Source organism: Phocoena phocoena, chromosome 4, assembly GCF_963924675.1.
Source record: "Phocoena phocoena chromosome 4, mPhoPho1.1, whole genome shotgun sequence".
Classification (NCBI taxonomy): domain Eukaryota; kingdom Metazoa; phylum Chordata; class Mammalia; order Artiodactyla; family Phocoenidae; genus Phocoena; species Phocoena phocoena.
Window position 1 is genome coordinate 12,716,400 of NC_089222.1, and position 18,602 is coordinate 12,735,001.

General features: G+C 38.9%; 1 protein-coding gene across 1 annotated transcript in view; it reads left to right on the forward strand.

The window, feature by feature from the left end:
- Positions 1 to 283: 283 nt before the first annotated feature.
- LOC136122631 (collagen alpha-4(VI) chain-like) overlaps positions 284 to 18,602 on the forward strand; it is a 52,691-nt gene continuing 34,372 nt past the window's right edge. Inside the window, 7 exon segments of the mRNA XM_065876693.1 lie at positions 284 to 319; positions 664 to 717; positions 834 to 869; positions 6,779 to 6,841; positions 7,818 to 7,880; positions 8,887 to 8,949; positions 11,125 to 11,175. Of these exon segments, the coding sequence (XP_065732765.1) occupies positions 284 to 319; positions 664 to 717; positions 834 to 869; positions 6,779 to 6,841; positions 7,818 to 7,880; positions 8,887 to 8,949; positions 11,125 to 11,175 (366 nt within the window).

An 18,602-nucleotide genomic window follows, 5' to 3' on the forward strand; every position in this document is an offset into this window, starting at 1 on the left:
ACTGAATAGTTATCTAAAATATTCCTACTTGTCATCCAAGGGGGTTTTCCATTTCTCCTGAAACTTGGACTCATTTTTTTCTCTGGACACCACTCATTTTCTGACCCTAAGTAAGTGAGATGTGTGCAGAGACATTACTCCATGTGTGCAGAGACACACTCTTTTACCTCTTGTTTCCATTTTCCAGCTGTACCCTACATGATGCATTTAGAGAGGGAAGTGCCAGCATTGTTCAAGCATTAAGCATGGCTTGTTGGAGAACACCTATGACTACTGTCCCAGCATGGGGAACCCTGAGGTGTTGTCAAACAATCTTAGGGTAAAGAATGCTTATGACATGGATATTTTAAAACAACAGAATTAAATCCATTTGCTTCTAGAGGAGTGCTGACCAATAGAAGTTTCTGAGATCATGGAAATTTTCTATATCCGTGCTACGCAATATGGTAGCCACAAGCCACATGTGGTTTTGAACACTTGAAATGTACCTACTGTAACTGAGGAAACTAAAATTTTAAATTTAATTTACTTTAGATTAATTTAAACTTAGTAGCCAAATGGGGCTAGTTAGTGGCTTCTGTATGGGGCAGCCCATGACTAGAGAGTCAACTCAGAAGTGTGTAGACATCTAAACTGGTCTTTCCTTTACCTCTTTCTTTCCAGGGAATTTCTAGTATCGATGGACCTCAGGGGGAAACGGGAAATGTTGGCCCTCAGGTAGGTATAGCCACTTGTGGGATGTATTTCATCTGCTTTTGTGGAGGATAGAGGTAGGATGGGGTGAAAACTGGCTTGTTCCTTCTGTAAGGTCTCTGCTTCCCTTCTCTCCTTAGGGTTCAAGAAGAAGACGAGGTCTGCCAGGGCTGAAGGTCAGTGCTTTCTGAGAAGAGTGGTTTCTTGTTCCACATATATGGCTACTTTATATAAGTTCTCTCATATAAAGCGGAGTGTTGGTTGGGTTGTTGGAGGCTGCATGATCCCTGGGAAATTTCTATGGAGACCTTTTCCATGAAGAAAGAGAAGTCTGTATGGTTCTTCTCTGCTCCCTCTCCAACCTGCTATAATATTTCATTTAGATGGAAAATAAGCTAACATCTTAAAGAATTGCTTTTACCTCTGAAATAATGATTTTTCCATTTAAAGAAGTGGGACTTCCTGTGGGTGCATAAGGGGATCTCATAGTCACTAAATAAAGGTAAAAAATCGAACTTTTACTATTCCCAAAGAAGGAATGGTGTGATTTCAGGGTAGAATGGGATATCTCTGTGGGGGAATCATATTTTACTGAGCATTTACCTAGCACCAGTCACTGCACTAGACCTTTATTTATATGACCTCATGTAAACCTTTCTGCAACCCCAGGAGTTATGAGCATCATTAATTAATTTTTAGGGCTAAGAGAGGAAATAGAGGTTTAGCAAAGTGAAGTTAGTTGTTAGAGGCCACATAGCTTTGGATTCAAATCCAAAGATTAGGAAACTCTTCAAAATTTTTGTACAAAATGAGAGTTAAATTTGTTATGTAGATTCCTTTCTAACATATTCTGGTCATGCTCTGCTGGTATTTTTTTCTAGCATTCTCATGATTTAGAGATGGAGGAAAATTCAGAGACTGATTTATGTCATTTCTGAGCCTGGGAATGAGTGCGTGTGTATGTGGCTTCAAACCAAACATGTTGGAAAGCATAGCTATTGAGAAATCCCAAGTCTCACAAATCCAAACAAGTTCTGTTGACACCAAGTAAAATCTTAATCTGTTTCATAAAATGTTAAGATTGAAATAAATTCTTAAATAGACCATTTCCTGTGCTTTGAATGCAGTTTTATAGCACTTGTGACATAAATAATGTCTTGAACTATCATTTTAGCCTATTGTTTTTATCCCCCCAAAAGGCAGAAAGAAATAGTCTACGAGTTGACTTGGCTAAATTTTAGGGAAATTCAGTGACTCTACGCAGTGGAAGGAATTTCCTACTCTTAAATTATTTAATACTTTTGTAATGCTATGTGCAGTTTATCTAAATAGCCATTGACAGTGGGTCCTCTGCTCACCTGGGTCTTGGTTACTTTTGGTTCCCTAAACTGAACTCCATCTCCTGTGTTTTTCCTTTTTATTTAGTTGAAACCAGAGCTGAACCTGTGGTAAATTTAAAGTCAAATTGCACTTGCAAGCGTATAATGAAAAACGTTTCCCTGCCCATTGTTTCCCAGGTCTTCAGGAGCACTTATTTTCATCTCTTGGGGCTGTTCCTTCTGGTATTATTGCCATTTTTCTAAAGAACATACTTAGTTTGCTATTTCTTGGTTTTCAGTTTTAGATGTTTTTCTATTGATTTCTTCCAGTGAGGAATAAAGATTTTTCTTAACCTGTCCATCTCCTCCATATGCTTCCCCCCAACTCATTCTTAAAATACACTTATTTTCTCCACTTTTGTTCAAATCAATTCATTATTCAGATGTTGACTGATAAATAGCAGTTACAGCTATCTAACTGTGATATTCCTTGAGTCACCCTCTCTCCCCATTTGCTTTGTGTTCTGTGTGCCTATTACTAGTTAATCATAAAGCTCTTTGACACAACTGATAACCTCCCAATATACTCAAACACGTGAGGTTTATTTTTCTTAGATTCCTCCTTCCTGGGCCATCTGTCCTCCTCCTCTCATCCAGGCTGATGTCTCTCTGGGCCTCTGCACTGTTGTCTTCTGGGGACAGCTTTGGGAACAGCAACCTCTCATTTTGGGAGCAAAGTGTGTGCACACTGCCATCTTTAATAGAAAGCCTCTCCCATTAATACCTTGTTATCTTGATGAATCCCTATAGTTTTGGCTCTTTTTCAAAAATCCCTATAGTTCTTCACTCTTTTTTCTATTCAAGCTTTGATTTTTTAGTAAGAGATAAAATTCATAACTATTTGCAGACTCCAGGGTGAACTGGGTTTATATAACAAGCCAATGGTTTGCTAGTTAACCCAGTGTTGGAGCAGTGATCATATAGACTAATTTATGTTTTGAGGCTATAACTTGCTAAAGAGCAGCCAGTACTGTTGGAAGAATATAGCTTACAGAGGTGCTGAACTCCAAATTACAGCATTCCTTTGACCTTGGGAAAATATGGCTTGTTATTGTCTATAAAATTAGATATGTTGGCTTTTGCAAGATGCATAATAAAATGAAAGTCTAACTAATATTTTATTTATGGAAAAGATTGTACTATGGCAAATAAATCAATGCATAGATTGTTTTGGCAATAAGGGAAAATTTTAATGTGTTAATTATGATAAAGTTAAGAATATCATTACCTTTTAAAATGTCCACTAACTCACCACTGTCCTGCAATTATTTTTGTGTGTTTCCTTTACTTGCATAGATAATAAGGGGTTATTATAATGAATACACTATTTTATATCTGATTTTCTGTGTTTCCAAATCTTCCTATTATCACTTTAAAACATTATATCTTACTCTGCTGAAGAAAAATGACTTACTAAACTATTTTTATGTTGAACATTTAGGTATTTCTATTTTTTTAGATGTCATGGTCAGTGACGTAAAGAAAAGCTGTATTACAAGGTTTTTGTTTTGTTCTTGCTTTTGCTTCGCTGACAATTTCCTTAATATAAATGTACAGGCATGGATAAATTAGGAGTTTGGGATTAACATATACACACTACTATATATAAAATAGATAACCAACAAGGACCTACTGTATAGCACAGAGAACTATATTTGATATCTTGTAATAACCTATAAAGGAAAAGAACATGAAAAAGAATATAAATATGTGTGTATATATATATATAAATATAAATGTATATACACCTGAAACTAACACAAGATTGTAAATTAACTATACTTCAATTTTAAAAAAGTTAAAAAAAAATATAGGCATGGAGTTACAATAAAAGAGTCTGACCTTTGCTGTATAGAGCCATATTGTTTTCCAAAGTGTTGCACCATGAATGTCACTAATGTGATGTGCACATTAAACAACATTTCACAACCTGTTTCAAAATTTCTAGCTACATGCTTTTTAAGACTTGATTCACATTTATAAATCTAGATATCAACTCTTAAAGAACAGAATGATTTAACCATAATGATTAATAGAAGTGCTTCTTATTTATCTGAATGGTCTAAAAAACTTAAGAAGCACTAGTATTTGATCCACAAATTGACTAATTATTAGTTTAGGATTTCTTCTTGCAAATCTATGAATAATCAGTAACCTAGTCAACATGTGAGCAACATGAGAAAGAAGGCAGCATCATTCACAGAGTGGGTATTACCCTCAATTTTAGAAAACACATCTCCTCTGTAGAAATGAAGATATTTGAGGGAGAAATTAAATCAGTTACCGGATGAATCAGTTTAACAGCTCACCCCTTGCCTAGAAAACTAGCTTAATGCTCTAAGAATCTGTAGGGTTTTAAAGCCAGTTTTCTGCTATTTCTTTGTGTGCTTTTTGTGCTTTTGTTCCAAAATGTCACAGTTGTCGCTGTGCTCAACATTCTGAGTTTCCTCACATGGGATAAGCATCCTTAACACCAGCAAGCATTTAGCCCACGTCCCTTAAAAGGAGTGGATGCACTTTTAGGAACCAGTTATTATGTAAAACGGGAGTTTGGGTTGTTTAAACAAAGTATTTTTGCTTCCACCACTAGCTTAGATATTGGAAGGAGACTGGGAAAGACAGTAAAAATGTGGTTTTGCATTTTCCTAACCAAATAAGTGGGAACCACACCCCAACCCCCACAATTTCCTTTCCAACTCTGATCCTAAGGGGGCTGAACGCAGACACGCAGATCTTTTTTGCCTTTCTCTTATGGCTTTCAAGTGACATCTTGCAGGGAAGGTTGCCTTCAATAGGGACACTGAAGGTGCCTAGCGAACTCACTAAGTTTTATTCGTTTTGACAGGGTGTGCGTGGAGAATCTGGTGAATGGGGTTACAAAGGAGAACTTGGGTATCCAGGCTCACAGATTGTATCAGGGAACTTATTTTTAGTGCTGAAGACTACTTGTTTGAATTTTTAACTTAAATTATTTGATTGGGATTTAACATGTATCAGAATGGTCTAGGATGCCTCCCTCCCAGGGCATCCCAAAGAAAATTGTATAGCCTCTCTTCTGGGCAGGTTAAACCCTGGTAGCTAATATTTTTTGAGCAATTACTATGTCCTATGTATGACCCTTAGCACTTGTATTAGCTCATTCAATCCTTCAATGGGGAGGTTTTATCATCCCCATTTTACAGGGGAGAAATGGAGTGGGGATGGAGTAGTTAGGTAAATTGGCCAAGCTCACATAGCTTTGTAAGTGATAGACATGGGATTCAAACTCAGGCAGTCTAGTTATAAAATCTATGCTCTTAACTACTGCCTCTGAAGCTGTGTATGCAAATTAATCAAATAATGTTTAATTCATTAAAATTGTATTCAATTTGGCAGGAAAAATCAGCAAAATGTTTATTGAGTGTCAGGTATACAGAGGGCACTTTGCAAATATGCCTGGGTCATTCATACCATTAAGGCAAGGGTCTTGCCCTGAAGGAGTTCAGTCCAGTGGGGCATTGCAAGTTATTGATAATAACCAGAAATTAAACCTCCAACCAGTTCTTCTGTAATCTTCTAAGCATAACCCAAATATGTCATTCTGTAAACCCTTCTGGAACACTTTCTGCATCTTTATTTTGAAAGCCAAATTGTTTCCAAGGATCCTCAAAAGGAGAACTTTAAAACAAAAGATTTTACTAACACATTGAATCATTCTCCACAATTTTGAAATTCTTATGAGTGTCAGATTGTCATTGAGAAGGTTTCTGCTGTTTTTTCTACTTGACAAAAGTACTAAAGAAAGAAGTGGGTTATCAAGTGTTATTAGAAATTGTACTTATTTTATGATAAGTACATATTTATGATAGAAGATAGTATCTGAATCTAGGGGGAAACAACTGAGAGATATTTTTGGCTTTCCTTTTGATCACTGGCTTAATTCAAATGTGGGCACTCCCCCTGCCCCCCACCGTTGTTGTGTCCTGGACTTCTTTAAGTTCACTTTATTATACAGCTCAATGTAAGGGGAGCAACCATGAGTAAGATAATCCATAAAAACTCCTCTTGATTCTCACCATACCCCACCTGGGGTGTGGGTATGATGGTCTGTTTAAACAGATAATTACAATACCTCACCCAGGAGTATAGAAGCCAGGATCAATGCTTCTAATAGAAAGAATTTCTCAGAAAAGCTGGAGAAAAATTAAAGTGTCAAAAATCGATAAAGTAAAATAGATTGGGGAGAAAATGAACAGCTCCTCAGCAATGTACCCAGTGAGATTAGGCCACTTAGATGTGTTTGGGTTCTTGGTAATATCAGAATGCGAACGCTTGTCCTTAGTCCTTGTGTGGATAAGGGAAAGGTTGATTTTTCAAAGGAGATCAGTATCCCAGCAGCTCCTCTCATTTCCCTTTTAGGATGTAAAATTAGTTGGGTGAATTAAAATATAAAAGCAATTTTCAAACTTTAGTGTTCACCAGCTTCAACTGGAGAGGTGGTTAAAAATATAGATACATCCTGCTTCAGATGGAGGGAGTTTGGAGTGAGTGAGTTGGGGTGCTTCGGAGGGCAGAGGCTGCTTGATTCAAGTGTGATACATGGGATAGTGATGGGCCAGAGTACCTTAATTTGTACTTCCATTAACATCCAAGATAATTTTGTGGTTACGTGGAAAATAAATAGCTCTATAAAAATTGGTTGAATTTTAATTTCATCTGTGGACCAGAGACCAAGAGGAAGGCGAGGACCACCAGGAATTTCTTGAGAAAAAGGCTTACTGGGTGCTCAGGTAGGTTTGACAAAGTAACAGCTCAACACAGCTGCTCATTACCAATGGTCAGTTCATAGTCCTGCATGTCCCTGGACAAATAACGTAAAGCTACACTGTTTGTTCTAGGATCTGTGGGTATCAGGAATTTCTAGAAATAGCTAATTCGAGGCAGTAGACATTGATCACCAGCTATGTACCCCTTCTTCTCTAAGTATATTGTTGGAATATAGTGATGAATGAGATTGGTTTGAGCCACAGGAGTGTGTAACACATGCTCATACTTACTTATAGTGAAAGAAAAAAATAGTAGTATCAAAGGGCCACAAATGACTGATTTATTCCTTACAAACATAAAAGGAAGCATTGCTTAAAATTATCCCAGTTTTGTAGAGGAGAAAACTGAGGCTCAAAGGGATCAAATAACTTTTCATCTGGGTAGTAGGTGGCTGAACTGGCCACCAGCTTGGGTCTTTCTAGTGCCTGTTTAGTGACTCCCTCACTCGCTATCCCATGGTTCATAGAAGGGTCAGATCAGGCTGAGGCAATCAGGTCAGATCAGGCAATCAGGAGTGGCTTCCTACAGAAGGAGCATTTGAGATAGCTTTAAAAACCCAAGCAGCATAATTTAAGCCAGGGATTAGTGTATCTGGAGATTCAGAATGGCCTAAGCCATCTCTCTCTTGGTTGGGAAAAGTCAAGCCACATAACTGATCGTATCATTTTCATTCTCATTCGATCATATTTTCTATTTGGAGTGGGTAAAAGTCCAGGCTTTTGTCTTCCCAGTGTCTTAATCAGATGGTATTTTTCCCTCTAGTAGACAGGTAATTCCTCCAATTCTTGGTATGTGGAGGACGTGGCCTCTTGCACAGAACACCTTACTGCCCTACCTCAAACCCCAGCTCAGAGGTTAAATGTGTCTATTATGCACTTTGGAGGATAAAATTAATTGTATCAAACATTAGAGATGATTTGGGTCATGGTCTTATTACAGGGGAATCCTGGGCCTCCAGGGCCAAATGGTTCAAAAGGAAAAGATGGACCAAGAGGAATGAAGGTAAATGTCAGAAAAAACACTCTTCCTAGACTGCAACTTGGAATCTTTTATATGAATATCTCCTTATATGATCATTTCCAACATGAGTGTCTGATGTTCTTGGTAATTATATATATATATATATAAATATATATATAAATATATATATTTATAAGTACTCTGAGATAATAGACACTTGACATGGCTTTTTTTTTTTTTATAAGTACTCTGTGATAATAGACACTTGATATGGCTTTGGATTTTTTTTGGGGGGCGCTGCATTGGGTCTTTGTTGCTGCCCACGGGCTTTCTCTAGCCTGTGCGGGCTTCTCGTTGCAGTGGTTTCTCTTGTTGTGGAGCACGGGCTGTAGGCGCACGGGCTTCAGTAGTTGCAGCATGCGGGCTCAGTATTTGCAGTGCGTGGGTTCAGTATTCGTGGCTGGGAGCTCTAGAGTGCAGGCTAGGTAGTTGTGGCACATGAGCTTAGTTGTTCCACGGCATGTGGGGCCTTCTAGGACCAGGGATCCAACCCGTGTCCCCCACATTGGCAGGTGGATTCTTAACCACTGTGCCACCAGGGAAGTCCCTTGGTGGTGATATTGACTGTCCATTATCTTGTAGCTGGATAGATGCATACAGAGAAGGAAAGATATTTAGACAGACATATAGAAGGATGGATGGTTAGATGGACACATATATTAGTAGACAAAGATACATCAATAGATAGATAAACATATAGACTCAGCACAAATATAGATCCATACACTTACACCTAGAAAAAGCCATAGTAATATAAAATTCTTTAACTCGTGCTGCATACCTGGTTTGTTAATTTTCAGTACCAAAATCTTCACTATATTTGTTAGTTACCTGTATTTAACAAAGTCTAGAGGAAGATATTGACCTTAGACTGTAGGATGATGCCAAGAGGACTTGAAAGGAGTATAAAACCTTTAAGGAAAATGACATAAAATTGCATGAACTCATAGCAGAAAATTAATTTAATTTTTACCTTTTATTTTAAAAGGGAGAGCTTGGTGATGCAGGAGAAAGAGGACCGCCGGGTCTACAAGGACCAAGGGGGAAACCTGTAAGTCTAGTTTGTAAGTCTAGTTTGGACTCCTAATCAAATTTCTTTTTATTTGTTCCACACAAAATTCTAACATTCTTGATGAATATTTGGGGTCACAAATATGATATGATCATCAGTAGAGCTGTTGTGAATCTACATAGTTCAGAGACTCCCAAACTTCTTATATCAATAAAGAATCCAAAGGTGTCTCAGGATTTATTTTACCTTCTGACATGTTGTTGAAGAGGGAAGTTCCAAAGAGACTCTTCTGTTTGACAAAGATATTTTACAAGCATTTGAGTCTTTAGGAATACAGAGATGTTCAATTAAACTTTTCTTTTCCAAAAAAACAAGTAAGACAGCCAATCAGCGTTGCAAACTTTTAAGGGTCTGTGTTTGATTATTCAGAGCACAACAATAATCTTTGGAGACCAGGGATGATCTGCAGGGCTGTGCATTTTTACCTTAGTCATCACTCTGAACATGAGAGCAAGTTAGTTATTTCATGACTATTTTCAATTCATTACCTCACTGGAATTAGCTTTATAATACAGAGTAATGCTGTCTTTCCAACTCATGTTTCTGAGATTTCTTTCATCAACAGTAGGAAGGACCTGCAGCTGTTTTGCCCTCCGCACTGAACTTGCAGCTATTAGCAAGGAGAGGAAACAAAAACAGGACTAAGAAGCTTAAATGCGGAAAGGGAAAAAAAATAGTATTACTATCAAATGCATCTACACTCAAATCAGATGATGAAGTTAACACTGTTTAGCTTTAAAATATCTTGACTTAAAATAATGCAAAGCTTGTGCCTGCTGACCTCTCCCTGGGACAGAAAAAGCTGGGAAGCAATGCCTTTCTTGAAGGTATCACATCAGAGGGGGAATCTCCAAAATATACAGTTTGGGCCTCTGGAGTTGAAGATGCTGGAGGCCCTGCATGTCCTTAAGCAGAGGGAAGCTGGTGTAACAGCAATTGAACCTCATTTGTATCCTTTTTCCCCCTTAGTAATTTATTTCTGGCATTTTTTTTTTACCTTCCTTTTTATTTTCTAATATTTCAAACTTTCCTCCTTAGGTCATAGCCATGATTCTTGTGGCTTAAAATTAAAAAAAAAAACAAAAAACTTTTCCTCAGTTGATCTACTTGATTTAGGCACAGTCTTTGTCCATTCAGCAAAGAACAACTAAAAGGTTCTGAATTCACTCTTTATTACAGGATGCTCACTGTCTATATGTACAGATGCTAAGATCCCAGTAGCATCGTCCACATTTTCATAGCGACCATCATCATCAACACCATGTCAAATTCCACCACCACCACCTCCAACAACATCACCATCACCATGACCACTACTACCATGAATCACCACCCCTCTACCACTACCGTCACCACCACCATTACACTCCTCTGCCAACATCACCGATACTCCAGCCACCACCAGCAGCAGAATAATGGCCACTTATCAAGTAATTTCTCTGTGCCTGGCATCATGCTAAGTGCTTTCCATGCACAATTCCACTTAATCTTTCCAAAAGCCATGCTTTGTAGATGATATTATTATCACCATTTAAAAGATGAGGAGGCTGAAGCTTATAGAGGCTGAGTAACCTGACCAAGGTCACTCATAGAACCAGTGCTGGAAGTGGCATAAAAATTCAAGTCTGTCTGGGTTTATATCATATGCACGACATTGCCTCTATCCCAGTCTTCTCCCCAGCTCCCAGACTTCTCTTTATCCTTAGAGGTTTAGGAATTCTGGAACTTCTTCCATTGTTATTTTATCCTACAAAGAAAGCAAGGTTAGCCCAGGGGGAACTTTGTACAGTGACTTGGCTTCCTACAACCAAGGTAGCATCTTGCTGAGGTCAGAATCTTGCTGAAAAGAGGGTTAAAAATTAACACACACACACACACACACACACACAAACTTATCTCATAGTCTTATAAAGTTTTATCTCATAGTCTTTAAAAAATTTAAACCCTTATCCCCTCCTTAGCCTATGAAGGTAATCTAGTGTTTATCCTGTAAAGGTAGGGTAAACCTCCACCAAGCCCCTCCAACCTGCCACCAAGCTCCTTCTGCTTTCTCCACCTCCTTGCACCTGCTGATTTGTCCAAGAGTTCGGATAATATTATTGACCAAGTGTTGATGTGGATGACTCTACAATTCATTGTGTATCATTTTCTTAGGGTCTTTCTGGTCCAGATGGATATGGACGTCCAGGAAGAAAAGGAACAAAGGTGAGGGTTACCTTACAGATTTTTCTCAACTAAAGACTGTAGTTTTTATTTTATTTCACTAGAATAAGTGTTATTACCCAAGTGGTATGCCAGGAATGATTTCTACATGTTGTTTATGACATATTGTAGCTGCCAGAGTTTCAGCTTTAAAAAATAAAAGCTGGGTTTGTTACTCCCTTATTGAAAAACCAAATTCCCTACCTCATCTTCCACCTGTGCCAGATGGCCCCACCCCAGCTCTAGGCATGCCAGACCCTATCGCAACTCCTTGCCTTTGCGAACGCTCTTGCCTCTATTTGGGATGTCCTTCCCCATCTCCCTCTTTTGGACCATTTTTACTCCTTTTCTTAAACCAACTCAAATATCAGCTTCTCCTTGTGGATGCCCTATTGGGCTTCCCCAGAAGCCCAGAAATTGTTGTGCTATGCTCTGTGCTCCTAAAGCCCATCATTCATATTTCTATAGTAGCCTTTCCCATCTAGGTTGTATTATAATTTATCCCTGTGTCTACGTCCAGTTTGTGAACTTGACAGCAGGCTTGCATATTATTCATTTAAAAATTCCTTAAGTATTTAATTAACTAATTTATTTAAATTAATTGATTTTTAAAAATTGCCATTATGTTAGTTTCAGGTATATAGCAAAGTGATATATATATATATATATATATATATATATATATATATATATATATATATATATATAAATCTTTTTCAGATTCTTTTCCATTATAGGTTATTACAAGTTTTGGAGTACAGTACACTGTGCTATACAGTAGGTCTTTTTTAGTTACCTATTTTATATAAAGTAGTGTGCATAGGTTACTCCCAAACTCCTAATTTATCCCTCCCAAACTTTCCCTTTTGGTAAGTTTGTTTTCTATGTCTGTGAGTCTATTTCTGTAAATAAGTTCATTTGTATCATTTTTCTAGACATTTTATTCATTTTTGTATTGCTGGAATAAAACCTGGCAGAGAGTAGGTATTCAATAAGTATATTTGAATATTTCCACTCCTATAAGAAGCTGGTATTTTAACATGTAGTTCACGGGTCACTGACAGGTTTTGAAACATGGAAGCCACGTGAAGCTTGCTGAATGAATTAAATGTCATTAGCTACAGTTATTCTTCAGTCTATGAGTTACATTCATTGCCTCACAAACTAGGAAATCACTGGAATGTGTAGTGATGCTCAGCTACTGAACAGGACTCTGGGCTGACTTGTCTCAATTCTCTTGTTTCCCTTATGGCTGCAGGATGGCACCACTGCCATTTTATCAAGCAGGAAAGGGCCCCAAACACAGTAAGCTCTTGGTAAATATCTGTGGAATGATGGGACAAGGGGATGATCATCTAGATCAGTGATCATCTAGCTTAGCCTTGTCTATTTACAGATAAGAACATGGAGACTCAGAGAAGTGAAGTAACCTGCCTATGGTCACACAGCTAGAGACAGAGCTGAGTGTAGAAGCTAGCCACTGGAGCCCCATCCTGGCAAATTAAGTCTTTCTTCTTTAGGAGAGAGTTTGCATAGCAGGGAATTCTGGGTAGAATTCAAACAGACACATTTTGAGCCACATGCCAGCTGTGAGCTAAGCACAAGGACAGACTGTGCTCACTGTGATAGAGTTAACACTGTGGAACACAGAGAGTCAGTCTACATTTGCATGATTTTTTTCCTGGCAACACATCATGGTCTCCCTTATGGCTCTACTGCTGCTTAGCCGACAACGTTCTCCTAGTCAGTTCACTCTTCTTCCCTCCAAGTTGACTATTTTATACCCTCTCCTCTCCCCTCAAACCTCCAAGACTTGCTTTCTCTTCTACATTTTCAGCAGATGACTGTGCTTCCTATTTCATTAATTAAATAGAATCATTGAGAAGAAAACTGCTACATACATCCACCACAATGGAGGCCACCTGCTTGCCTCCGTGATTACATGTCCTGCCTTCCCTTCCACTGCACTGGATGAGAGTCAGTGCCCTTATGTGTCTGTATGCCTCATCTCTCCTCTTGTGGACTGGATTCCATTCTCTTTTTGCTTCCTTAAAGCCCTAGCTCTTGCAAGGGTCACCTTTTTCTTCTGCATCATCAAATTTTTTTCCCTCACCATAGACCATTCCCAGGAGTATACAAAGAGGTGGGAATATCTTCCATCTGAAAACAAAACAAAACAAAAAAACCCTCATTTAATTACATACTCCCATCACCCCATTTCTCTCTGATAAAACTCTTTGAAGGAGTAGTCTGTACCAGTGGTTCTCAATAAGGGGTGATTTTACCCTCCAGGGGACATTTGGCAGTATCTAGAGATGTGCTGTTTGTCAGAACTGGGGCAAGAGGAGAGAGACCTTCAAGATGGCAGAAGAGTAAGACATGGAGATCACCTTCCTCCCCACAAATACAACAGAAATACGTATACATGTGGAAGAACTCCTACAGAACACCTACTGAATGCTGGCAGAAGACCTGAGACTTCCCAAAAGGCAATAAACTTCCCACGTACATGGGTAGGGCAAAAGAAAAAAGAAAAAATAGAGACAAAAGAATAGGGATGGGACATACACCTCCGGGAGGGAGCTGTGAAGGAGGAAATGTTTCCACACACTAAGACACCCTTTCACTGGCAGAGACGGGGGGTGGCGAGGGGAAGCTTTGGAGCCACAGAGGAGAGCACAGCAAAGCAGAGAGATTCTCGCACAGAGGATCGGTTCCGACCACTCACCAACCCGAGAGGCTTGTCTGCTCACCCGTTGGGGCGGGCGGGGTCTGGGAGCTGAGGCTCGGGCTTGAGAGATCAGAACCGAGGGAGAGGACTGGGGTTGGCTGCGTGGACACACCCTGAAGGGGGCTAGTGCGCCACAGCAAGCAGGGAGGGAGTCCGAAAAAAAGTCTGGAACTGCCGAAGAGGCAAGAGACCATTGTTTCAGGGTGCATGAGGAGAGGGGATTCAGAGAACCACCTAAACAAGCTCCAGAGACAGGCGCGAGCCACAGCCATCAGCGTGGACCGCAGAGACGGGCATGAAGCGCTAAGGCCAAGAAGCCTGTGTGCAAGCAGAGGTCACTATCCACACCTCCCCTCCCAGGAACCTGTGCAGCCCGCCACTGCCAGGGTCCCGGGATCCAGGGACAACTTCCCCAAGAGAACACATGGTGTGCCTCAGGCTGTTGCAACATCACGCAGGCCTCTGCCACTGCAGGCTCCTCCCGCAATCCATACCCCTCCCTCCCCCTGGCCTGAGGGAGCCAGAGCCCCCTAATCAGCTGCTCCTTTAACCCCTTACTGTCTGAGCGAAGAACAGATGCCCTCAGGCAACCTAAACAAAGAGGCAGAGCCAAATCCAAAGCTGAACCCCAGGATCTGTGGGAACAAAGAAGAGAAAGAGAAATCTCTCCCAGCAGCCTCAGGAGCAGTGGATTAAATCTCCAACAATCAACTTGATGTACCCTGCATCTGTGGAATACCTGAAGAGACAATGAATCATCCCAAACTTGAGGCGGTGGACTTTGGGAGCAACAATATATATTTTTTCCTTTTCTCTTTTTGTGAGTGTGTATGTGTATGCTTCTTTGTGTGATTTTGTCTGTACAGCTTTGTTTTACCATTTGTCCTAGGGTTCTGCCTGTCCTTTTTTTTAGTATAATTTTTAGCACTTATCATTGGTGGATTTATATTTTGGTTTGGTTGCTCTCTTCTTTTTTATTACTTTTTAAGTTTTTTATTCTTAAAAATTATTTTTTATTTGAATACCCTTTTTATTTTATTTTTCTGTGACTTTCTGTTTTCCTCCTTTTTCTTCTGAGCTGTGTGGCTCACAGGGTCTTGGGGCTCTGGCTGGCTGTCAGGCCTGTGCCTCTGAGGTGGAAGAGCTGAGTAAAGGGTATTGGTCCACCAGAGACCTCCAGGCTCCACATAATATCAAATGGTGAAAGCTCTCCCAGAGATCTCCATCTCAATGCTAAGACCCAGCTCCACTCAAAAACCAGCAAGCTACAGTGCTGGACACCCTATGCCAAACAGCGAGGAAGACAGGAGCACAACCCCAATGATTAGCAGAGAGGATGCCTAAAATCATACTAAGGTCACAGACACCCCAGAACACACCACCGGATGTGGTCTTGCCCACCAGAAAGACAAGTTCCAGCCTCATCCACCAGAACACAGGCACCAGTCTCCTCCACCAGGAAGACAACACAACCCACTACAACAACCTTACCCACTGGAGGCAATCACCAAAAGCAATGGGAACTATGAACCTGCAGCCTGAGAAAAGGAGACCACAAACACAGTAAGTTAATCAAAATGAGAAGACAGAGAAACACACAGCGAATGAAGAAGCAAAGTAAAAACACACTAGGTCAAGCAAATGAACAGGAAATAGACAGTCTACCTGAAAAACAATTCAGAGTAATGATAGTAAAGGTGATCCAAATTCTTAGAATGGAGAAAATACAAGAAATGTTTAACAAGGAACTAGAAGAAATAAAGACCAAACAAACAATGACGAACAACAAAATAGACGAAATTTAAAATTCTCTAGAAGGAACCAATAGCAGAATAACTGAGTCAGAAGAACGGATAGGTGATCTGGAAGATAAAATATGGAAATAGCTATCACAGAGCAGAATAAAGAAAAAAGAATGAAAAGAATTGAGGACAGTCTTAGAGACCTCTGGGACAACATTAAACACACCAACATTCGAATTATAGGAGTCCCAAAAGAAGAAGAGAAAAAGAAAGGGACTGAGAAAATATTTTAAGAGATTATAGTGGAAAACTTCTCTAATATGGGAAAGGAAATAGTTAATCAAGTCCAGGAATCACAGAGAGCCCCATACAGGATAAATCCAAGGAGACACACACCAAGACACATATTCATCAAACTATCAAAAATTAAATACAAAGAAAAAATATTAAAAGCATCAAGGGAAAAACAACAAATAACATACAAGGAAATCTCCATAAGGTTAACAGCTGATCGTTCAGCAGAAACTCTGCAAGCCAGAAGGGAGTGGCAGGACATATTTAAAGTGATGAAAGGGAAAAACCTACAATGAAGATTACTCTACACAGCAAGGCACTCATTCAGATTCAATGGAGAAATTAAAACCTTAACAGAAAAGCAAAAGCTAAGAGAATTCAGAACCATCAAACCAGCTTTACAAATGCTAAAGGAACTTCTCTAGGCAGGAAACACAAGAGAAGGAAAACACCTACAATAACAAACCCAAAACAATTAAGAAAATGGTAATAGGAACATACATATCGATAATTACCTTAAATGTAAACGGATTAATGCTCCAACCAAAAGACATACACTGGCTGAATGGATACCATAACAAGATCCGTATATATGCTGTCTACAAGAGATCCACTTCAGACCTACAGACACGTACACACTGCAAGTGAGCAGATGGAAAAAGATATTCCATACAAATGTAAATCAGAAGAAAACTGGAGTAGCTATTCTCATATCAAACAAAATAGACTTTAAAATAAAGACTATTACCAGAGACAAAGAAGGACACTACATAATGATCAAGGGATCAATGCAAGAAGAAGATCTAACAATTGTAAATATTTATGCACCCAACATAGGAGCACCTCAATACATAAGACAAATGCTAACAGCCATAAAAGGGGAAATCGACAGTAACATAATCATAGTAGGGGACTTTAACAACCCACTTTCACCAACGGACAGATCGTTCAAATTGAAAATAAATAAGAAACACAAGCTTTAAATGATATGTTAAACAAGATGGACTTAATTGATATTTATAGGACATTCCATCCCCAAACAACAGAATACACTTTCTTCTCAAGTGCTCATGGAACATTCTCCAGGACAGATCATATCTTCTGTCACAAATCAAACCCTGATAAATTTAAGAAAATTGAAATCATATCTAGGAGACTAGATATCAATGCTAGGAGACTAGATATCAATTACAGGAAAAAAATCTGTAAAAAATACAAACACATGGAGACTAAACAATATGCTCCTAAATAACAAAGAGATCACTGAAGAAATCAAAGAAGAAATAAAAAAATACCTAGAAACAAATGACACTGAAAACACGACCACCCAAAACCTATGGGATGCAGCAAAAGCAGTTTTAAGAGGGAAGTATATAGCAATACAATCCTACCTCAAGAAACAAGAAACATCTAAAATAAACGACCTAACCTTACCTAAAGCAATTAGAGAAAGAAGGACAAAAATACCCCAAAGTTAGCAGAATGAAAGAAATCATAAAGATCAAAGCAGAAATAAATGAAAAAGAAATGAAGGAAACAATAGCAAAGATCAATAAAACTAAAAGCTGATTCTTTGAGAGATAAATAAAATTGACAAACCGTTAGCTAGACTCAACAAGAAAAAAAGAGACAAGACTCAAATCAATAGAATTAGAAATAAAAAAGGAGAAGTAACAACTGACCTGCAGAAATCCAAAGGATCATGAGAGATTACTACAAGCAACTATATGCCAATAAAGTGGACACCCTGGAAGAAATGGACAAATGCGTAGAAAAGCACAACCTTCTCAGATTGAACCAGGAAGAAATAGAAAATATAAACAGACCAATCACAAGCACTGAAATTTAAACTGTGATTAAAAATCTTCCAACAAACAACAGCCCAGGACCAGATGGCTTCACAGGCAAATTCTATCAACATTTAGAGAGAGCTAAGACCTATCCTTCTCAAATTTTTCCAAAATAGAGCAGAGGGAGGAACACTCCCAAACTCATTCTACGAGGCCACCATCACCCTAATAACAAAACCACACAAAGATGTCACAAAGAAAGAAAACTACAGGCCAATATCACTGATGAACATAGATGCAAAAATCCTCAACAAAATACTAGCAAACAGAATCCAACAGCACATTAAAAGGATCATACACCACGATCAAGTGGGATTTATCCCAGGAATGCAAGGATTCTTCAATATATGCAAATCAATCAATGTGATACACCATACTAACAATTTGAAGTATAAAAACCATGTGATCATCTCAATAGATGCAGAAAAAGATTTTCTCAAAATTTAAACCCATTTATGATAAAAACCCTCTAGAAAATATGCATAGAGGGAACTTGCCTCAACATAATAAAGGTCTTATATGGCAAACCCACAGCCAACATGGTTCTCAATGGTGAAAAAGTGAAAACATTTCTTCTAAGATCAGGAACAAGATAAGGTTGCCTCTCACCTCTATTATTCAATGTAGTTATGGAAGTTTTAGCCACAGCAATCAGAGAAGAAAAGGAAATAAAAGGAATCCAAATCGGAAAAGAAGAAGTAAAGCTGTTACTCTTTGCAGATGACATGATACTATACATAGAAAATCCTCAGGACTCTACCAGAAAAGTACTAGAGCTAATCAATGAATTTGGTAATGTAGCAGGATACAAAA